The 21,452-nt window shown below is 40.7% G+C and overlaps 2 protein-coding genes across 4 annotated transcripts in view; both read left to right on the forward strand.

Moving 5' to 3' along the window:
• Nucleotides 1–4,267, forward strand: part of TARS3 (threonyl-tRNA synthetase 3) — a 54,346-nt gene extending 50,079 nt beyond the window's left edge. The window contains exons 17-19 of the mRNA XM_047766892.1: nucleotides 1,279–1,351; nucleotides 2,277–2,391; nucleotides 3,683–4,267. Coding sequence (XP_047622848.1) covers nucleotides 1,279–1,351; nucleotides 2,277–2,391; nucleotides 3,683–3,831 — 337 coding nt within the window. The 3' untranslated portion in view covers nucleotides 3,832–4,267. The remainder of the gene's footprint in view (nucleotides 1–1,278; nucleotides 1,352–2,276; nucleotides 2,392–3,682) is intronic.
• Nucleotides 4,268–7,189: 2,922 nt separating this feature from the next.
• Nucleotides 7,190–18,946, forward strand: TM2D3 (TM2 domain containing 3). Of its 3 annotated transcripts, XM_047766895.1 has the most exons (7): nucleotides 7,190–7,299; nucleotides 7,633–7,725; nucleotides 10,231–10,388; nucleotides 15,387–15,561; nucleotides 16,656–16,731; nucleotides 17,800–17,910; nucleotides 18,626–18,750. In XM_047766895.1, exons 1-6 carry the CDS (start codon nucleotides 7,209–7,211, stop codon nucleotides 17,864–17,866), a joined length of 660 nt encoding a protein of 219 aa, XP_047622851.1. In that variant the 5' UTR covers nucleotides 7,190–7,208; the 3' UTR covers nucleotides 17,867–17,910; nucleotides 18,626–18,750. The 3 variants fall into 3 exon arrangements, with proteins under 3 accessions (XP_047622851.1, XP_047622849.1, XP_047622850.1); XM_047766893.1 differs by lacking the exon at nucleotides 17,800–17,910 and having other exon boundaries at nucleotides 18,626–18,946; XM_047766894.1 differs by lacking the exons at nucleotides 7,633–7,725; nucleotides 17,800–17,910 and having other exon boundaries at nucleotides 18,626–18,946.
• Nucleotides 18,947–21,452: the final 2,506 nt, after the last annotated feature.

The following is a 21,452-nucleotide window of genomic DNA, read 5'->3' on the forward strand; positions in this document are numbered from 1 at the left end:
CTAGAGCAGAACTAGTGGATCAGGAGATGGTGTGGGTGCACCTCCCCGAGGAAAGTCAGTGCACACCTGGCACAGTTTACATAACATCCCACCAGAGTTGCAGTGGAAATCTCCCCAATAAATAAAAATAGAAATATTTAAAATGTGGCTCTCGGGGGGCAGTGGGACTGGGGATAGGGTGATCACAGAACTCAAAAGGAAGTATTTACTTTTCATTTTATACACTGTTTCGGCATTTCATGTGTAGAATTACATTTGTCATATGCATTATTTTGCTTTTGTAATGTAAGAATAAGTATATAAATATATATAGTCACAAAGTGCCATCTGGGAATAGTCCCCATGCATTTCCTCCCACCCTCAAACTAAATATTCATTATGACAAAGAAAAAGGCAAATATTTTCCACATCATTCGCTGCCTCTACCCACCTTTCCATCTTTAAAAAAATTTGTCATTTTGAGATGAGAGGTCCAACATACCTTTTACCCAGTTTTCCCACTGGTAACATCTTGCAAAACTATATACAAAATAACTGGGAAATTGACATTCGCACATTCACCAACCTTATTCAGGTCTTGTATTTGTGCACGTGTATCGATTTGCGTACACCAGTCAAGGTATAGAACAGTTCCATTACTTTTAAGGTTCCTTCACGCTACCATTAATTTTATTGCCAAAAACCTCCTACCCCATCCCTGTCATCGTCCTCTGGCAGCCATAACTTTGTCATTCTTAGGATGTTACACAAATGGAAGCATAGTGTGAGGCCATTTGAAAGTGACTTTCTTCACTGATGGAATCACCTTGAGATCCATCCAAGGCACTGCAAGTGTCAATCGTTGGTTGCCTGTCATTCCTGACATTCAGTGGTGTGGATGCACAGCTTGAGGATTCATTCACTGATGGGCATTTGGGATATTTTCAGTCCATGGCTGTTATCAATAAAGCTGCTATAAATGTTAGTGTGTGGAGTTTTGTGTGAAAGTAAATTTCCATTTCTCTAGGATAAACGCCCTGGCATGTGGTTACTGGACCATATGGTCAGTGATGTTTAGCCCTTTCATCCAGCTGGCAACTGTTTTTCCCTCCCTTTCCAATCAAAATGTCCATTTGCCGCTTTTGTCTCCTGTGCTGCCTTTCAATATAGTTTGCTCTACTTCCACACCACGCCACTGAACCTACTCTCTTGTGAAGTCTTACTTGAGAAAAAAAAATCTTTGGTTATTTTTAATCTATAATGGTCATTTTGAAAATACATATTACTCATATTTTTCAGGCCTTTCTGGCTGTCTCCTCGTCAAGTAATAGTGATCCCTGTGGGTCCAGCTTGCGAAAAATACGCACTTCAGGTAAAATTAGAGGCCTTTAAAATGCATAATCTTGGCATGTGGTCTGTGAAGGCCATTGACTTGGATTGTTATTCATGCTTTAAAATATTGCATAACTAGGAATCAGTTGCCACTCCATGTTTTTGGGTTTTTTTTTTTGTCTTTTTGCCACTTCTTGGGCCGCTCCTGCGGCATATGGAGGTTCCCAGGCTAGGGGTCCAATCGGAGCTGTAGCAGCCAGCCTATGCCAGAGCCACAGCAACGCGGGATCCAAGCAGCGTCTGCACCCTACACTACAGCTCATGGCCACACTGGTTCATTAACCCACTGAGCAAGGCCGGGAATTGAACCCGCAACCTCATGGTTCTTAGTCGGATTCGTTAACCACTGTGCCACGACGGGAACTCCAACCACTCCATGTTTTCAGTAATTGGGAATAAATAACACATGAATCATGTCTATGTAGCTGTATCAGAACTATTTTTTTTCTTAATGTTTTTAAGAAATTGGTATTTTCATCTTTCTCACAGTTAATCTTTTCCTTGTGGCTTTATTAGGGAAGAACACTTTTAGTGCCTATTGCTGCAGGACAAATTCCCCAAACTTGGAAGCTTAAAACAACAGGCATTTATTATCTGGAGTAGCTTGGCTGAGGGACTTGGGCTCGGGGTGCCTGGTGAGGCTGCAATCCTTGGAGGTCACTTGCCTCATGGGCTTCTCCGGGTTCACTGGCATGTCCTCCCAACAGGGGTCTGGCTTCTCCAAAAGGAGTGATCTCAGTCCTTTAACCTCCTCTAGCATGTGACACGCCGTCACTCTCCCCACCACTGTGGCCACAGACCAACCTTGCGCAGCTGGAGGGGCACACGAGGGTGTGAATACCAGTGGGCTGGCTGCCATGCTGCCATACATGGTGTAATAATGAAAGTATCTTCTTTTCTTCTAGGTATCCAATGAGTTTTTTGAAGAAGGTTTCATGGCTGATGTTGATTTAGATCATAGCTGTACACTAAATAAGAAAATACAAAATGCACAGCTGGCTCAGTATAATTTTATTTTAGGTAATCTAAATTTGTATGTATTTTCCCAAATGCTTATTTTTTTTCAGCTTAATTCCAAAAAACTCCACAAAAAAACCCCAAAATAAAGACTATGGAATAACTACTTGATTATGACAAATAACTGTTGCATACTTTTATACAAAGAAGAGTCTGTGGTGTTCCTGGATAGGTACTCTTTATTAGCTGGAAGAAGAGTTATAAAGTTTCACATGAGTCCTGTGGTAAAGGATTACTAGCAAGAATTAATATCTCAAACCAACAATGGGAAAAATGTGAAAATGATCTTATGAGTAGAATTATACTCCTTATGTTTCAGCTATGTGACAGGCCTGTAATATTCTCCTTTGCTTTTTTGGTTTCTTAGAAATCTTTAAGATTAAACCAATGAGTAGAAAAGTTTCCAAATTTTAAGATGACCAAAAAGAATAGAATTAAATGAAAAAATAAAATATCCTTGAGGCATGTAATTAGATGCAGAATCTGAAATTTTGAATGATTCAAAATCAAGGGAAACTGATACTGATATGCCTACAGGTATGGCATGTTCTCTCCTGTAAGTTGAAAGTTTCTGGAGAAGCAAAATAAATGTGTTCAGGGCTGTCCTATGAGTAGTTTGTCACCACAAGTGTTTGTAGTAGATATTATGATGTTGCAGTCAGGCTTCTTGTGGTGACAGACACTTTAAATTAGCTTAGACAATGATAGGATGTATTAGAAAGGAGTTAGAGTATCTCATGCCATGGAAGGTAGAGTTAAATAGCCAAACCATTAGAAAAATGACTGGAGCAGATACTCAGCCCCTTCCAGGAATATTTCTCCCCATGTCTGTTCCCTGTTTTGCTCTGGTTCTTTATGCTTCTCTTGAATATCTACTTTATTGCTGACCAGTTCCTTCCCTCCAGGCTATAGGAAACATGACTGCAGAAAATTCTGCATCATCTCACAGTATGGGTCACTAGAGAGAATGAAACTTTATGTTCCAAAAAAGTTTGTTAGCTGGTTGTCATGTGTCTGGTGCCTGCCCTTTAATTCAGGTGCAGTCAGGGGGTCTGTCAGGGCTCCCTGCTCACATCTGTATCCCAAGACCACAGCAGATGTTCTCAAAAGGAATGATGTCATTCCTTGTCTGAAGAAACATACTGTCAGAGGATGACAGAGTGGACATTAGATTGATATTAAGTGATTAATACTAAGAAGAAAACTCAGTAAGATACATGTCATGTGACTGCTGACTTAATATATGGTAAATCTTTGATTTAAAATATATTTATTTCCCTTTTTTTCCCTACAGTTGTTGGAGAAAAGGAAAAGGCAAATAATGCTGTCAGTGTTCAAACAAGAGATAACAAAATTCATGGAGAGATTTCAGTAACCTCTGCCATTGATAAACTGAAGAAGCTCAAGAAAACACGTACCCTGTATGCTGAGGAAGAATTCTGAAGTTCTTTCCATGTGCTTATGCTTGTGTAACCTTGTTCTGACCCCTGATAGTGCATTTTCCTTAGTTAGCATTAGTACTCGTTCCAAGGACTTGGGACCCACTATTGGCTCCACTGATGGGCAGAATGAGAAGAGAGAAAGGGAATGAGTATAATTCTCTAATGTGTCTGCAGACAATGAGAGGACAAGCTTGGAAAGTTTTTAATTTCCTAGATGTCTTGAGAGACTTAAATGGGAAAATGTTATTCATTAAAAGAGGGAAATACTAGGAAATGAACATTATGAGATGTTATTGTTAAGAATTGTGATTTTCAAAAGATAGGTTTCAGATAAAACTCTGCAAAGCTTTTGAATGTGGGGGACAATCTTATTTTCTAATAACATTATTCCTTAGGTTTTGCTTTTGTTTTTTGTTTGTTTGTTTTTTGTCTTTCTGCTATTTCTTGGGCCGCTCCTGCAGCATATGGAGGTTCCCAGGCTAGGGGTCGAATAGGAGCTGTAGCCGCCGGCCTATGCCAGAGCCACAGCAACGCAGGATCCTAGCCGCGTCTTCGACCTACACCACAGCTCACGGCAACGCCGGATCGTTAACCCACTGAGCAAGGGCAGGGACCGAACCCGCAACCTCATGGTTCCTAGTCGGATTTGTTAACCACTGCGCCACGACGGGAACTCCTGTTTTTTAATTTTTGGCAGCCCGTGGCATACGGACCTCCTGGGCCAGGGATCAGATCCGAGCTGCAGTCTTCAACCTAAGCCAAAGCTGCAGCAATGCCAGATCCTTAACCCACTGTGCTGGGCCCAGGACTGAACCTGAATCCCTGCACTCCCAAGACACCACCAATCCCCATTGTGCCACAGCAGGAGCTCCATAGGTTTATTTTTGTTTGTTTTTTGTTTTTGCTTTTTGGGGCCACACCTGCAGCATATGAAGGTTCCCAGGCTAGGGGTCTAATTGGAGCTACAGCTGCCAGCCTATGTCACAGCCACAGCAACGCCAGATCCAAGCCACATCTGCAAACTATACCACAGCTCACAGCCATGCTGAATCCTTAACCCACTGAGTGAGGCCAGGGATCAAACCCACAGCCTCATGGTTCCTAGTTGGTTTCATTTCCAATGCGCCACAATGGGAACTCCAGTATTTTTTTTTTTAACTAAAGTTTTACTGAAGTTCACACTGAAACTTTATCTTCTAAATCAGAATCATTCATTTGTTTTTACTAACCAACAACCACAAAAGAAGCAGCTAGTACTAAATACTGGATTACTGACAAATCAGTGTTGTGCAGTCTAGTTTCCACTGTGGCATAAGAATTGCCATTTCAATGCTTCTAATTGACAAATTGAACCTATTTATCTTTAGAAAAAATAAACCCTCAAATAAAATGTGTTACATAGTGCTTCCAGTGTTTTACCTGTAAGTTTATACTCTAATAATTTTCTCCCCAAGAGTTGAAGTTAGTTTTTTTAAACTTAATGAATTTTACTACATTTATAGTTGTACAACTTTCATCACAACCCAATTTTATAGCATTTCCATCCCAAACTCCCAGCCCATCCCTTCAACCCCCAACCTGTCTCCTTTGGAAACTGTAAGTTTTTCAAAGTCTGTGAGTCAGTATCTGTTCTGCAAAAAAGTTCATTGTGTCATTTTTTTAAGATTCCACATGTAAGTGATAGCATTTGATGTAGGTGTCTCACTGACTGACTAACTTCACTTAGCATAATTTCTAAGTCCATCCATGTTGCTGCTAAATTACTTTTTTGATAGGATGACATTCCACTGATTTATAGCTGCAAATGGATTTCTGATCTTTTTTTTTTTTTTTTCCCCTTTTAGGGCCACATCTGCACATATGTAAGTTCCTAGGCTAAGGGCCAAATCAGAGTTTCAGCTGCCAGCCTGTGCCACATCCACAGCAACACCAGATCCAAGCTGCATCTGTGACCTACACCACAGCTTGGGGCAATGCCAGATCCTTTACCTACTGAGGGAGGGCAGGGACTGAACCCACATCCTCACAGATACTAGTTAGGTTCTTAACCCGCTGAGCCACAACAGGAACTCTTGGATTAGGGTTAGGGTTAGGGTTCTGATTTTAACTGAGAGGATCACCTTACTGCTCAGACAGAATTAAAATGTCTTTATGCCAGTAGTGAATTTAGCTACCAATCAAGCAGGTTTTTTTTTTTTTTTTTTGAGTGTTTATTTGGCTGTATGATGTAGAATTCAAAACAAAGACATGCGCTCTCTTTTCTACACACATCATTTAGTTAGCTTCCTGAAGAGTTGGTAAACAAAACGGTACAGCTGACTGTGAACAACAGGGGTACTTATCTCTGGACTGTTTTCAGTAGTAGATACTAGTGTATGACATGACCCTACCCCTGGTGGTTCAATCTAAGGAGGTGGAACCACCAGTGTAGAGGAACTGGTTAAGGAGAGCCCATCCTCAGTTATGTGTTGGTTTTCCACCACACCCCTTTCCCTCAAGTCCTTCCAGTGTCAAGTGTATTATCTAACAGACCTGTGTGATGCTAGATTATGAGATAGAACTTTTTAAGCTAACATTTACTCAGGTCAAGCACTACTCAATGTATTTCTTTCATTCACCAATCATACTAGTGAGGGAGGGTGTCAGAAGACTGCTAGGTGGGCGGGAAGAGGGAAGCCTATTTGCAGCCCTTGACCAAAGATGCTGCCGTGGGAACAGGTGCCCGCGAGCCTCCGGAGCCAGGGACCTAGGGAGCAGCTCCTGCCCCAGGACGGGCCTCCTTCAGGAGAGTTTGGGGCCTGAGACCAGCGGTTACACTTCCTGTTCGGCTTCTCCCTGTCTTTCAGGAACTTTCTGGAAGTGCTACATGTCTTTAAGGAGCTGGCCTGTGAGCATGGCGGCCCGCGGAGAAGGTGTTAGCTACACGCTGGCTGGGCCAGTCCTGGGGTCGCGGGGAGTGGGGTCTCAGGGGCCACCTGGCATGCCTGAGTTCCTTCCCAAACAGTTTGGGCCATTTTCCTCATCTATAAACAAGCACCCTTTCCGTCTGTCATTGAACCTCCGCACAGTACCAAGTGCACAGCAGCAGTTTTTGTCTCTAAACGTACATATCTGGTCACGTGTAAATAGCGGCCAACTTCCCAATTTGCCCGCCTCCGCTTCCAGTTCCTCAGGTGTGGCTCTGGGTCCCAGGAGACCTGGCCTAGTGCCAAGCGCTGCCTACAGTTCTGCACCAGGGAGCTTCCGGTCGGGGCCAGAGTTTTCGGCGGGGCGGCCGCGCCTGCGCCCAGGCCCCGCCCCTTCGGCGCGCCGGGACCACGCCCCTCGGCCCGGCAACCCCCACCCCCATCCAATTCCGGAACTTCGCGAGCCGAAAAGATGGCGGCTGTGGCTGTGCCGCTGCAGGGCTTGCGGCGCTTGTGTCGCGTGCTGCTGTTCCTCTCGCAGTTCTACATCCTGTCGGGCGGCGGTGAGTGAGGGGCCGGGACCCTGGAGTGGGGGGCCCCTGGGCGAAGGCTGGGGTGTGGGCAGAGGGTCGTCAACGGGCGAGTCAGTGTGTTTCTGCACGCCGGCCCGCCCCTTGGCCAGGAACCCGCAGCCTCGAGCCTTGAACCTGGAGCCGGGGCCGAGGGCTCGGCCAGGGACGCAGAGCTGAGTCCCGGCGTCACGCTTCGTCTACAGTTGCCTGCAGACCTAAATTGGGTTTCATCCTTCAGCTTTCGGGCTGTCAGGCCAAGAGGTTGCAAGCAGTTATTGGCCTGGTGGTTTACGGTCCCAGGATAACACGTTTCTCTAATTGTAGGGTCCTTAAATGTAGAGCCTTCGCAGCCGCTGGCTCAATCAGTCAAGGATCCGGGCCCGACACGTACTTTCACAGTAGTTCCCAGGGCAGCAGGTACTAGACATTTTACGTTCTAGTAAATGTGTATATTTGTATCTAGCGGTTTCTCCCTTTCTTTTTTGGGTAGTTTCTTTCAGAATATGAAATCACGTCCCATTCTTTCAACATTTCATACATTGCATTTTAGATTGCGTGAACCAAGGGCAAATACCGTAATTTTCTGTAGACAGTCTTGGTGTTTCTGAACAGTACCTTTTGATATTCCTGCCTCATCTCTTTTCCTAAATTTCAAGGTTTTTTTGTTTTGTTTTGTTTTGTTTTTTTCACTTCATCCATCAAGATAACCTTCGACCATTGCCTCTTTCGCTTCAGAAAATTTCTTGTGCTTCTCAAACCCTGTTCCTGACATCGAATATTAAAGGCTCCCCCACAGCTGTATAAAATGAAGGGATGGGAGAGGGTCAGAGACTTGGCCTCTAGGTCTGGTGGTGCTGCTGGGAGCCGGAACAAATTATCCACTTTTTAGGGCTTATCTTCTCATCTTTAAGTTAATAGGGTTAACCCTCTGAAGTCATTTTGCTTTGTGATTCTAAGTGTACATCCTCCAACCATAATAGTAATACGAACAAAAGAAAAGCTATGGTAGATAGAATTGCCTACTTAGTGGTGACTTTAGGTAGAACTAGTTTTAAATGAGTATTTATTGTGTTTTGCTAAATGGAACCTCAGTTTCTCTAGTTTCCCACAAGCTTTGGTAGATAGAATTGCCTACTTAGTGGTGACTTTAGGTAGAACTAGTTTTAAATGAGTATTTATTGTGTTTTGCTAAATGGAACCTCAGTTTCTCTAGTTTCTTCACTTTAGAATTCCATTATTTTTTTTCCTTTTAATGATTTTTATTTTTTCCATTATAGTTGGTTTACAGTGTTCTGTCAATTTTCTGCTGGACAGCAAAGTGACCCAGTCACACATACATATATATACATACATTCTTTTTCTCAGGACCTTATCTTCCACCATGCTCCATCACAAGTGACTAGATATAGTTCCCAGTGCTGTACAGCAGGATTACAGTTGCATTATTTGAATTGAAGCTGGCAGATTCTATAAAAGACCACTAGAAGATAGCAGCATACTTAAGTTTAAAACATATATTTCATTTTTCTTTCTTTTCTTTTCTTTTCTTTTTTTTTTTTTAGGGCTGCACCCTCGGTACCTGGAAATTCGCAGGCTAGGGGTTGAATTGGAGCTACAGCTGCCAGCCTACGCCACAGCCAAAGCAATGCGGAATCTGAGCTGCCTCTGCAGTCTACACCACAGGTCATAACAGTGCTGGATCCTTGACCCACTGAGCGAGGCCAGGGATCAAACCTGATTCCTCATGGATACTAATTGAATTCATTTCTGCTGCACTATAATGGGAACTCCCATTTAAAAAAAATAATAAATAAATAAATTAAAAAAAGATTATTTTATAGAGAAAGCATAAGAATTTTTGAATCTTTTGGATATTTTTGAAAGCTTCTCTTCCTCCCTGACAATACTGTTGGCAATTTTTTTTTTGTTTTGTTGGTTTTTTTTTTTTTGTCTTTTTGCCATTTCTTGAACCACTTCTGCGGCATATGGAGGTTCCCGGGCTAGGGGTCGAATCGGAGCTGTAGCCACCGGCCTACGCCAGAGCCACAGCAACGCAGGATCCGAGCTGCGTCTGCGACCTACACCACAGCTCACGGCAACGCCGGAACCTTGACCCACTGAGCAAGGCCAGGGATCGAACCTGCAACCTCATGGTTCCTAGTCGGATTCGTTAACCACTGCGCCACGACGGGAACTCCCCTGTTGGCAATTTTGATCCTCTCTTAACTGATGGAGATATATTGTACTCCAGGCTAGGTTGGCTGGCAAAAAGAACTGCAATCCACTGAGTAACTTACTAATATAGAAAACTATTTTGAACTTTGGTAGTGTAAAACTGTAAAGGTTATTCGCAGATTGTGGTTTGTTGACGTGTTGATGTGGAGTAATGATTGAGGACGTTTTCTAGCATTGGTACTTTGGTTGTACTGACTAATTCAGTTAGAGCGTGGAATCACTTACAGATTGGTGAATTCAAGTGAAAATAGCATTGGACTGGAAACTGGCAGATTTGAGTTCTGCTTCCATTTTTGCCCTCCCTCTGTGATATTGAACAAACTTTTACCATCTGTAAGTGTTAGTTTTTTCATTAGTTGTTAGATTTTTGAAGGTCCTAATTTATGCGTAGCACCATATGTATGTTATGTGTATATGCTGTATATTGTAGTCATTTGACTTTCTTGGTGATTTTATAGACAGTCATTAAATGCTTTTTACTGAGATCTTGAGCCGTTGCACCAGGTAGCACAGCTGGTTGGTGGCAGAGCCCTGCTTTCATTGCCCATGTGGCCTGACTCCAGCTCTGCCTTTTCCATTCCACACAGTATCTTATTGCTCATGATCATGTCCCTTAACCTTAGAAAATTGTTTTCTCTGTTATTCTAATCAGCATTATGAGAATAAGCTTCTCTCTCCCTCTCACAGAAAGTACCGATATTCCACCTTATGTGACGAAGTGTCCAAGCAATGGTTTGTGTAGCAGACTTCCCGCAGACTGTATAGAGTGCAAGACCAATTTCTCCTGTGTCTATGGGAAGCCTGTCACTTTTGACTGCACAGTCAAACCTTCTGTTACCTGTGTTGTAAGTACTGCAAGTTACTTATTCTAACATTCATTGTAAACCTCAAGTTTCAAGTAGAGTTTAGACTTGACTATGGGAGGAATTCTGAAAGTGCCCTGCATTTTATAAGTAAGATTTTAGGAGTAAAGTCAACTTTATCAGAAGGCTTGAAACTTCCATTTCTAAGTAAGGTTTGGTTTCAGGGGTTCAGATAGCAATTTTTTGATGTAAGGATAAATTGAAGCAATTATCAGACTTCTTGGAAAAAGGCAAAAATAGAAAAGGCTCAAGCACACCAGGCTGCCCATTTGAAATGGGGCCTGTTGTAATCATCACTCCTGCAGCCCACCTCTGATATGTTGACAGACAGGAAGGGGCCTAGAAAGGTTTTTCGCAGGTGGTGTCCGTAGAGCGCTCTGGGAATACCTGCTTCAGAGCTCAGACTCCTGAAGGCATCCCACACCTGCCAGATGTGGCCAGGTCAGGGAGATTTGTGTATCTGCATTTATGAACAGTTGGACCACACTTCCTGTTTGGGACTGCTGTATGAGCATCTGGATGAGATAAAGAGTAGAAATGAATAATGAAGCAGTGTTTTTACTCTTGGCCCTGCCATGACTAGCTCTGTGATTTATTAATCTGTCTCTTGTTAAATCAGGAGATGGGCCCAGAACAGCTTTTCCTAAAGTGTTTTTCTGGCGCCCTCATTCTGGGAGTTGGTCAAGGAGGAAAACACAGATTCTATACCATATCCTCTTTTGCAGATTTCCTTTGACCCAGCGATTCTAGCATTTCCTTCATTTATTTGAATAAGGTATCTTTCCCTGTCTTTTCTTTGGAACTTGGTCTGCAAAGGGCTAGTTTGGAAAGTTCCTTCCACCCCAGGCTCTTTCTGTACTTCTCTTGAAGTCTACATCAGGAGAGGGCTTGAAGGTGGCTTCACTCCAAAGGGGAAATGAGATTTTATGTGGTCTCAGTGTCTGAATGTAGTTTTTGTAAACTTAAGTTACCCTTTAAAGCACACTGGAAAATTGAGCTAATTGCCAGCAGTCGTCATGACTGCCCTTGGATTATCAGTTAGTCTTTGTTACTCTATCTTGAATAGAATTTTTTCTCCCCATTTACCTAATGTCTAAACCTGTTTGAAAGCTTTTGAAGTTACATACCTCATGGATCTGACACATAGTAGGTAACTTGTGAAAAATGAGAAAACTTCAGTGACTAACTACAGGAGCTTTTCCAGAAACAGCCTCCTTTGTTGTTTGCCTCAGTTTCTTTGACATTCATCTCCCAAAACTTGTTCCTGAGTGAAACATAGTTCTCAATTTCTTCCTTATTTAAATCTTCCAAAAACAAGTGGTTTCAGGAGTTTTCTTGTGGTATAGCAGATTAAGGATCTGGCATTTTCACTGCAGAGGCTCAGATTGCTTCTGTGGCACAGGTTCAGTCCCTGGTCTGGGAACTTCCACTTGCTGTGGTCATGGCCAGAACCAAAACAAACAAAAAACCACAAGTAGTTTCATTTAGTGGAAAGTAGCAGAAGATGAGAAAAATTACAAAGATAGAAAAATTACAAAACTTAGGAAAGTTTCCAAACTCCTTGGTCCCTGGTCTGTCCTCATGACTGAGATGTGCCCTGGATGGGTTCTTGCTGTCCTCCTACCCCAGGTGCTTTCATCTCACCTACTTCTTAACTAGCCAGTGATAGCAAATCCTATAAAATAGCAGGTGTTTGTCCTCAGGTGTGGCATTTGAGGTCTGCCTCAAGAGCTTAGTCTGCTGTGTATTTGAGCTGAGTTTAATTCCTTCAGATGTTCTGTGTTCTTAATAATGACAGCTCTTTCACAAAGGGAAAGGTAAAAAATCTTTTTACTACAGATGAGCTTTTGATGGGGTCTGTAGTTTTTTGTGGTGTGAAATGGATTCAGTAAATGCTGGAGTGCCTGGGTAGCTATATGGAAAAAAGTGGAACATCCGAAATAAATTCCAGATAGATCAAAGGTTTAATGTGAAAAAATGAAACCATGAAGTATCAGAGAAAACATGAGATAGTTTTATTATAATCTTAAAATAGAGATATCTTTCTAAGTATGAAATAAAATTTAGAAGCCATGAAAGAATTGATACATTTTTCTACTAAGAATTAGAGATTTCTGAATAATCTAAAAAAGCTTATGCTTTTTAAAGGCAAAAGATAAATGACAAACTAGGAAAAAGTGTTTCTAACACATGTGATAAATGGTGCACTAATATCTATAATATATAAAGATTTCCAAAAAAACCAATGAGAAAAAGATCACAGTTCTATAGAAAAATGGTGTTAGGACATGAGCAAATACTTCATAGGAAAGGATATACAAGTGGAATCTCAATATGCGAAAAAAGTAATTTTTCTTGCAATTAAGTATAAGTTAATGCGTTTTTTAACCTATCAGATTGGCAAAAGAAAAAGTTTGATAACACTTAAAGCTCTTGAAGGTATAAGGGAGAGACACTCTTGTACCTTGTTAGTGGATGGGTCGTCAGTTACCCCTTGTAGGCAGTTTGTCTCATCTGTGAAACTTAGAAATGCACATAACCTTTTGCCCAGCAATTCTATATCTAAGAATTTATCTTACAGATACTTCATATTGCATGTGGATGCAAATAAGCATGCATAAGGATATTCTTTCTTTTTACTAATTTTTTTTTGGGGGGGGGGGTCTTTTTTGTCTTTTAGGGCTGCACCTACGGCATATGGAGGTTCCCAGGCTAGGGGTCTAATGGGAACTGTAGCCACTGGCCTACCCCAGAGCCATAGCAACATGGGATCCATGTTGCCGTCTACACCATAGCTCACCTCAATGCTGGATCCTTAACCCACTGAGTGAGGCCACGGATCGAACCCGAGCCTTCACAGATGCTAGTCAGGTTTGCTAGCTTGCTAACCACTGAGTCACAACAGGAACTCCTCTTTTATTTATTTATTTTTTATGTATTTTTTTTTTAGGGCCACACCTGTGGCATATAGAAGTTCTTAGGCTAGGGATCAAATTGCAGCTGCAGCTGCTGGCCTACACCACAGCCACAGCAATGCAGGATTCAAGCCGTGTCTGTGATCTATATCACAGCTCACAGCAGCTCTGGATCCTTAACCCCTGAGAAAGGCCAGGGATTTAACCCACATCCTCATGGATACCAGTCGGGTTTGTTACCTCTGAGCCTCAATGGGAACTCTTCTTTTAAAATTTTTAATTTTTAAAAAAAATCAGAGATATTTATCTATTTATTTACTTAGGGCTGTGCTCATGGCATGTGGAAGTTCCTGGGCCAGGGATTGAAAGCATGCCACAGCAGTGACAATGTCAAATCCTTAACCTTCTGAGCCACAAGGGAACTCCTGCCCAAGAATATTCTTAGCTGCATTATTCATCCAGCAGGGTTGGAAACAGGCTAAAGGTCCAAGAGAGAACAGTTTAATTTATGGTTCACTGTGTAATGGAATAAATACATTGCAGATACTGAAAAGAACTAGACTGTTCTAGAGATATTTACTCATACCTGCAGAATTGAGAAGTAATTATCAGTGGGAACATCAATTTTTTTTTTTAAAAAGGAACTATATCTGACATAGCCATGCTGATGCATACAATGGACTCCCTTGAAGTCTGGAGTGGGTAAGCCGAGCATGTTGCTAGGAGGGCGGTGTAAGGCTGGGCTGGCCAGCTTCTTCCTCACTCTCCCGTTGTCTCTGGGAGTTTGTATCACATACACTTCCTACCTAGTTTTAGCAGACAGTTGATAAATGTGTGTTATGAATGCATCACTGAAAATACACAGACATTTAAAACAGTATTGCCTAGGAGTGCCCTGGTAGCCCAGCGGTTAAGTATCTGGCGTTGTCACTGCAGTGTCTTGGGTCACTGCTGTGTGAGAGTTTGATTCCTGGCACAGGAACTTCTGCATGCTGTGGGCATGGCAAATAAAAATAAAAATGAAAAAACAGTAATATCTAAATCAAGTGGTGGTACATTACCCAGTTTTAAATACTATACACAAAAGTAGATTTGCATTTATTAAAAAAATTAATAAATATGATACTTCCAGAGGTTATCGTGTTACCATTTAAATGTGATTTTTAAAAGTGTGTGTTATAACATCAAATGGGTATAAAAGGATACAAAATGTTTTCAGTATAATTCCACATGTAAATCTGTACTACAGGAAGGCAAAGTGAAAGAAGTTTATAAGTGGTTCTCTCTGGAGAGGTTACAGTTTTTTCCTGTAATTTCCAAATGTGCAACATATAAGAACATGTGCTATTCTTATAAGCAGAAAACAGAATAATGACTTTTAAAATCGAAATGAAGAAATCCCTGGTCCCAAAAGCTTTAGGCTCACAATGAACACTTGCTGAGCCTCTTCATGTGGTTCTTTCTAAGTTGGGAGTAGTTTTCTGTGATTGCCAGGTGCTTATGGGGTGTGACAGCAGTGACACCCTGGGGCTGTGGACTGCAGTGGCACTCTTCAAGAAGAGTTGAGACTCAGTAGCCAGGCCAGGTGTTGTACCTGCAGGAACCTCAGGCTGGGCTGGGGAACCTGCGTTCTGCACAGGACTTGTAGCTCAGTGACCTTGAACTGAGGGACTAATCTGCCCTTGCAGCTGACTCTGGTTTTATAAAGTACACTTTGCTTTTCTTCTATGTTATAAAAATACACATGCATCATTAAAAATTTGCCGCAGTGACAGTGATGAAATACTCTTATCATCCTGAAATGACCTTTGTTGTTTTGAGGTGGATTTATCTTAGCTATTTTTCCTTAGGTTAATGTTTTTGGGTGCATACTCATGATCATGGGATCAGACCATGTACATTTGTTTTGCATACTTACTGGTTTAGTACCTGTTTTCCTGGTGCTTCCTCCTCAGTCATAAATATAAGTATTTTAGACACTTTGTGCCATATGACTATGGTTTTATTGACATATTAGCAAATTACTATATTATGATTGAATAGTTTTGTGTCCTCGGGTACATAGGATCAAGACTTCAAATCCCAAAAGAACTTCATCATCAACATGACTTGCAGATTCTGCTGGCAGCTTCCGGAAACAGACTACGAGTGTTCCAATTCCACCAGCTGCATGACGGTGTCCTGCCCAAGGCAGCGCTACATTGCCAACTGCACTGTGCGGGACCACATCCACTGCTTGGGTGAGTAGGCGTGAAGGAAGTTTGTGAGCAGAGTATTTTTGTCTAAGCTTACTTATGGAGCTGTAACCAGAGATTTGAGAATTAAATTTTAATTGTTTAATCAGAAACATAAATCAGCACTTTTTAGGTATTCAGAGCCTGATTAATAAATCAGTGAACTTAAAATCTAGAATGTTTGCGATTCTCTTAATCTTTTAAATGCAGTTTGAAAAAACAAGAAAAAAGTATAAGGTGTAAAGCATAACAATATAATATAATAATAATTGAGCTTCAGCCAAATTAACAACTAAAGCAGTCTGATGCCATTGAAATGACCTGTTTTTCTTGCCCCCAATTGCCCTGCTTCCTCTTCAGACATGACTACACTTTTGAAATGTTCTTATTATTCCACTTCCTTTTCTTTAATTTTTTTATAGTTCTATCGTGTATGATGAAATGTAGTATGGTATATTATTCTGGAGTGCGTGTTTTAGAATTGTGCAAAATAGCATGCTTTTTATGTTCTCCTGGGACCTTCTCCTTTCAACGCTATGGCCGTGAGAGTCTTCCATTTATCTTTTCTCATTGTAACTATCTTTTTACTTCTGTGTAATAATTGTTGTAAGGCTATGTCATAGTTTTCAGTGTATTTGGATTATCTACAGTTTTTTCTTGCAAATTGTGCTGCTCTTAAAGCTTTTGTCTGTGTCTCTTGGTTGCGCACATGAACGGGTTTGTCTGGCACACTCTCCAGTGTGTGCTACTTTCCAAGAAGATTATCCGTTTACGCTCCAGCCAGCGGTGCAGAACTTCGCAATGGTCCACATCCTCTCCAGTATCTGTTATCCCTAAATTTTGTTCTTTTCTTAAACATTTCTAGGAATGCTTTTATGTTTTGGATAGTAACCTTTTGGTGTCCCTAAAATCCTCTCCCAGATTTTAACTATTTCTCCCCTCCACTTTCTTTTGGTATCTTTTAAACAAAATTTTAAATTTTGTGTCAGTTGAGGTATTTAGTCTTTCATAGCTCCTTTTTGTTGGTTACAACTTAGTCTCTATGTGAGAGCGTTTTTATATCCATGTTTCTATGTAGCTTGATTTCCCTTTTTTTAAAGGTAACCGTACTTTTCCGAAAATGCTTTACTGCAACTGGACTGGAGGTTATAAGTGGTCTACTGCTCTGGCTCTGAGGTAAGTGCTGTTTCTTATAAGTTGGAGATGCTAGAAATTTGAATTTTGTTGGGATTGCTGGAATCTTCCAGATGTTGAGCTCAGCCAAATGCCTCCTTCACTCCAACCCTGCCCTGAGTGTGAGACCTTAGGGACACAGTGTGGTGGGGGGTTACTTAGGTGATTACTAATACCCTCGTGGAATTTAATGACAGGTTGCAGTTTTTCCCCCAAATGCCTGCACATTCTAGAGATGACTTGAGTAGTTATTATAGGTCTTTAGAACCAGTGTTTCTCATTCTGAATGTGCAGTGACTCAGTAAAATGCTATGTACTATTTATTTAAAATAGGCAGGTTTATGATACACATTTTTAATTTTCAGTAACTCTTTATTATAAGAAAGAATAAGAACATGCTCAATAGTGAAAACAAAGGGAAACATTGGAAGTCACCTATAAATCCAGCATCCAGACAGAATTATAGACTTATAGTTTTTACATAAAAATGTGCTTATGCTTGTTAAACTTTTAAACAGCTTGAAAAAAAAAAAATTGTACAAGTTTTTCCCACCAGCGGGAAGGGCAGGTTGGGTGCTGGTTAAATGAGTCCCCGATGAAGAAGTCATGCCATCTTTTGGAAGGATGGGGTGAGAGCCTGAGACCCTGTGGCTGAAGTGAGATAAGACTCTTCAGCCTTGTCATTGGTGACATTGGGCCGAATTATTCTTTGTTGTTGGGGCGTCCTGTGCAGAGTAGGGTGTTTAGCAGCATCTCTGGACTCAATTTACTGGATGTTACTGGATGTTAGAAGAACCCTGCCTACCCCTGAGAAAGTTGTGACGGTCAAAAATGCCTCCTAATACTGCCAAGTTGCCCCTTGTTGGATTTGGGCTTGGGGAAAGAGGAGGATCCTGCCTGGCATGAAAGCGCACCTGGACAGTGAAAGATGGGGTCCAAGATAGAAAATTGGATGCAATGAAAATGAGATTTGGTGACACCCATAGTCTTTGTCAGCAGTGGTTCAAATTAAAACTAACGATTATTGACTTCCTATTTTTCAATTAACTTTTTATCTTGGAATGATTTTAGATTTATAGAAAAGTTCCAAACAGAGAGTTCCTGTACACTTCTCACCCAGTTTCCCTCATGTTGTTAACATCTTAAATTGCCATGGCACATTTAACAGCTGACTTTTGAAAAGTAAGAATAGTTTTCTTCTCTGGGCTCAACACGGTTTCTTTCAGAATATTCACTGTGAATGTGATACTGTCTAGTGTTTGCCTTGCAGTACTCAGGACGGGGGAGGGGAAGATGTAGATGGGTTGGACACATGTTGCTAATTATTGGAGCTAGGTCATGGGTGCTATTCTCTCTTTACTTTTATATGTTTTGGAATTTTTCAAAATAAAAACTTAAAAAAAAATACAATGAAAAGTTGTCTGCGTATTGTTAGATCTTATAATTTGAAGTCACCTTAAAAGCCGTTTATTCCTAACACAACAGTTTCAAAGATGGGTGACTGATAAAGTTGACAACTTGATCTGGAGCAGCCAGAGGGTGTTAGCTGCCTCTCAGTGCCACCTCTGGCCTCTACGTCCCTCCACTTTCTCTTAGACTGGCTCCTGCTTTGCTCTCTTGAATACGTCATTTTCAAGATTAAAACAGCAACAAGCCTGATTATTTTCTTCTAAAAGAGAAGCGTTAGATTTCAGTACAGCTAAAAAGTATTTGACATTTAAACAGTCTTCTTGCCCAAGATTGTGTAGTGTTGTAAATTTGTGAAATAGTCATGTGTCCTGATTAAGGGTTCTGGTGATTTGAGGCCCTTTCTCAAGTATGAATTAGCCTAGTTATTGAGCCACAGCTGGTGTAGATGGGGGGACTGTGGTGGATTTCAGCCTGTTTTCTGTTGCAGCATCACCCTTGGTGGGTTTGGAGCGGACCGCTTTTACCTGGGTCAGTGGCGAGAAGGCCTTGGCAAGCTCTTCAGCTTCGGGGGCCTGGGAATATGGACTCTGATCGATGTGCTGCTCATTGGGGTTGGCTACGTGGGGCCTGCGGATGGCTCTTTGTACATTTAGCTGTGATTATGTGCTTCGGAGAGGAGCAGTGCTTGGAAAACATCCTCTTAGCTGTAGTAGTCAGTGTGCTGAGTGGTGTATTTTGTATGTTTTAATGTACAGCATCTGTACTTTGCCTGCCTTGATGAAGGTAAAATAAAAAACACTGAACCATGTTTATCTGGAATTTGTTTTTATTCTCCTGAAATATTTCTTTCCGTGAAAAAATTTAAACAAACTTAAACTAGAAGAACAACCTGTACAGTGACTAAAAATCTTTTCACTTCCTAGACTTGAGTTTTATATTGTTTATGTTACATTATGTCACTTGTAGTGTAATCTGCCCAGAAAAGCTTTTTAGTTATGATTGCAGAAAGTAGGAAGTATTTTTATTCTTTAACGAAATAGTTATCTACCCAAACTTCAGTCGTCTCTGAGTTTTACAGCACAATATCTATGTAGTCTGATCTTTGTATATGACTGTTTGATGTAAGTTGCAGAACTTTTGTGTCTGGTTGCCGTGATTTGAATTTTGTTAGTAATAGAAAAGATTGCAAGCGTATTGGAAAATTAATAAAGTTACAAGTTATTTTAAAAATATTGCAGACCTTTTCCTGTATGTTTTTTGTATTAAAACATAATCTTGAATAATCATAGAAACTTAACATTTATTTTTTTAAAAGTGAAAGCAAGTTTATTTAGAGAGATATACATTCCATTTGTAGTCCATCTCTAAAGGCTTGAAAGTGGCCTACTTTTATTATTAGGAAGTAAAATGCTTATTTTTCAGGGCATCACTCCATTGTAACAGGTATATTTATAATTGGCTGGTTCATTAGCACACAGTGGAAATGTTTAAAATTGTATTTTAGTGTGATAAATATGTATATATATATATATTTTTAATTAATTTATTTATTTTTGCTTTTTAAGGGCCACACTTACGGCATGTGAAGGTTCCCAGGCTAGGGGTCCAATCAGAGCTACAGCTGCTGGCCTACACCACAGCCACAGCAATGCCAGATCTGAGCCGAATTTGCGACCTACACCACAGCTCATGGCAACACCAGATCCTTAACCCACTAAGCGAGGCCAGGGATCGAACCTACAACATCATGGTTCCTAGTCGGATTCGTTTCCACTGCACCATGATAGGAACTCCTAATTTTGAGTCTTTATAAGATCTGTTGTAGACCTTTTCTTGGTTTTTTAAAAATAATTTTTTAAAATTGATGAATAGTTGACTTACAGTGTTTCAAGTGTACAGCAAAGTGATTTAGATGTGTGTATGTATATATATCCTTTTTCAAGTTATTTTCCATTTTAGGTTATTAAAAAATATTAAATATAGTTCCCTGTGATATACAGGAGGTCTTTGTTATTTTGTCTCTTTAATATACAAGAGTGTGTATCTGTTAATTTTAAATTCCCAATTTATCCCCTTACCCCCTTTCCCCTTTGGTAACCATGTTTGTTTTCTGTGTCTATGAGTCTATTTCTGTTTTGTAAGTAAGTTCATTTGTGTCACTTTTTTAGATTCCACACATAAGTGGTATATATTTTGTCCTTCTGACTTATTTTGCTTAGTATAATAATCTCTAGTTCCATCCATGTTGCTGCAAATGACATTATTTTGTTCATCCTTTTTTATGGCTGAGTAATGCCTGTGTGTGTGTGTGTATGTGTATACCACAGTTTTTAAATCCATTCATCTGTCAGTGGACATTTAGGTTGTTTCCATGTCTTGGCCATATAGAAATAGTTCTGCAGTGAACATTGGGGTATACATATCTTTTTGAATTATGGTTTTATCCAGCTATATGCCCAGGAGTGGGCTTGCTGGGTCATATGGTAGTTCTATACTTAGTTTTTTAAGGTGCTGTTTTCCATAGTGGTTGCACCAGTTTACATTCCCACCAGTAGTGTAAGAGGGCTCCCTTCCCCCACACTCTCTCCAGCATTATTTGTAGAGTTTTTGATGGTGGTCATTTTGACCAGTGTGAGGTGGTACCTCATTATAGTTTTGATTTGCATTTCTCTAATAATTAGGGATGTTGAACATCTTTTCATGTGCCTGTTGGCCATCTGTATTTCTTTGGAGGAATGTCTGTTTAGTTCTTCTGCCTATTTTGGGATTGACTTGTTTGCTTTTTTGATATTGAGCTCCATAAGCTGTTTGTATATGTTGGTCTCATCATTTACAAATATTTCCTCCCATTCCATGGTTTGTCTTTTCATTTCATTTATGGTTTTCTTTGCTGTGCAAAAGCTTTTAAATTTAATTAGGTTAATTAATTTATTTTTGCCTTTGTTTCATTACTTTAGGAGATGGATCCAAAAAATATTGCTACAGTTTGTGTCAGTTTCTGCCTGTGTTTTCCTCTTGGAATTTTATAGTGTCCAGTCTTTCTTTTTTTTTTTTTTTTCCCATTTCTCGGCTGTACCCAAGGCATATGGAAATTCCCAGGCCGGGGTCAAATCTGAGCTGGAGCTAAAGCACTGCCAGATCCTTAACCCACTGCACTGGGCCAGGGATTGAACTGGTGCCTCCAAAGAGATAAGCAGGGTCATTAACCCAGTGCACCACAGTGGGAACTCTATTAGCCAGTCTTATACTTCTGTTTTGAGTTTATTTTTGTATATGGTGTTAGAGAATGTTCTAAATTCATCCTTTTATTTATT

Source organism: Phacochoerus africanus, chromosome 2 (genome assembly GCF_016906955.1).
Source record: "Phacochoerus africanus isolate WHEZ1 chromosome 2, ROS_Pafr_v1, whole genome shotgun sequence".
Classification (NCBI taxonomy): Eukaryota; Metazoa; Chordata; class Mammalia; order Artiodactyla; family Suidae; genus Phacochoerus; species Phacochoerus africanus.

Excerpts from the sequence above, each read along its gene's own strand:
- TM2D3 (XM_047766893.1), top strand. The coding sequence starts at position 7,209 with ATGGCGGCTGTGGCTGTGCCGCTGCAGGGCTTGCGGCGCTTGTGTCGC. Across the intron at positions 7,300-7,632 it reads CTACATCCTGTCGGGCGGCG|GGTCCTTAAATGTAGAGCCT; the intron begins GTGAGTGAGGGG and ends CTCTAATTGTAG. Across the intron at positions 10,389-15,386 it reads AACCTTCTGTTACCTGTGTT|GATCAAGACTTCAAATCCCA; the intron begins GTAAGTACTGCA and ends TCGGGTACATAG.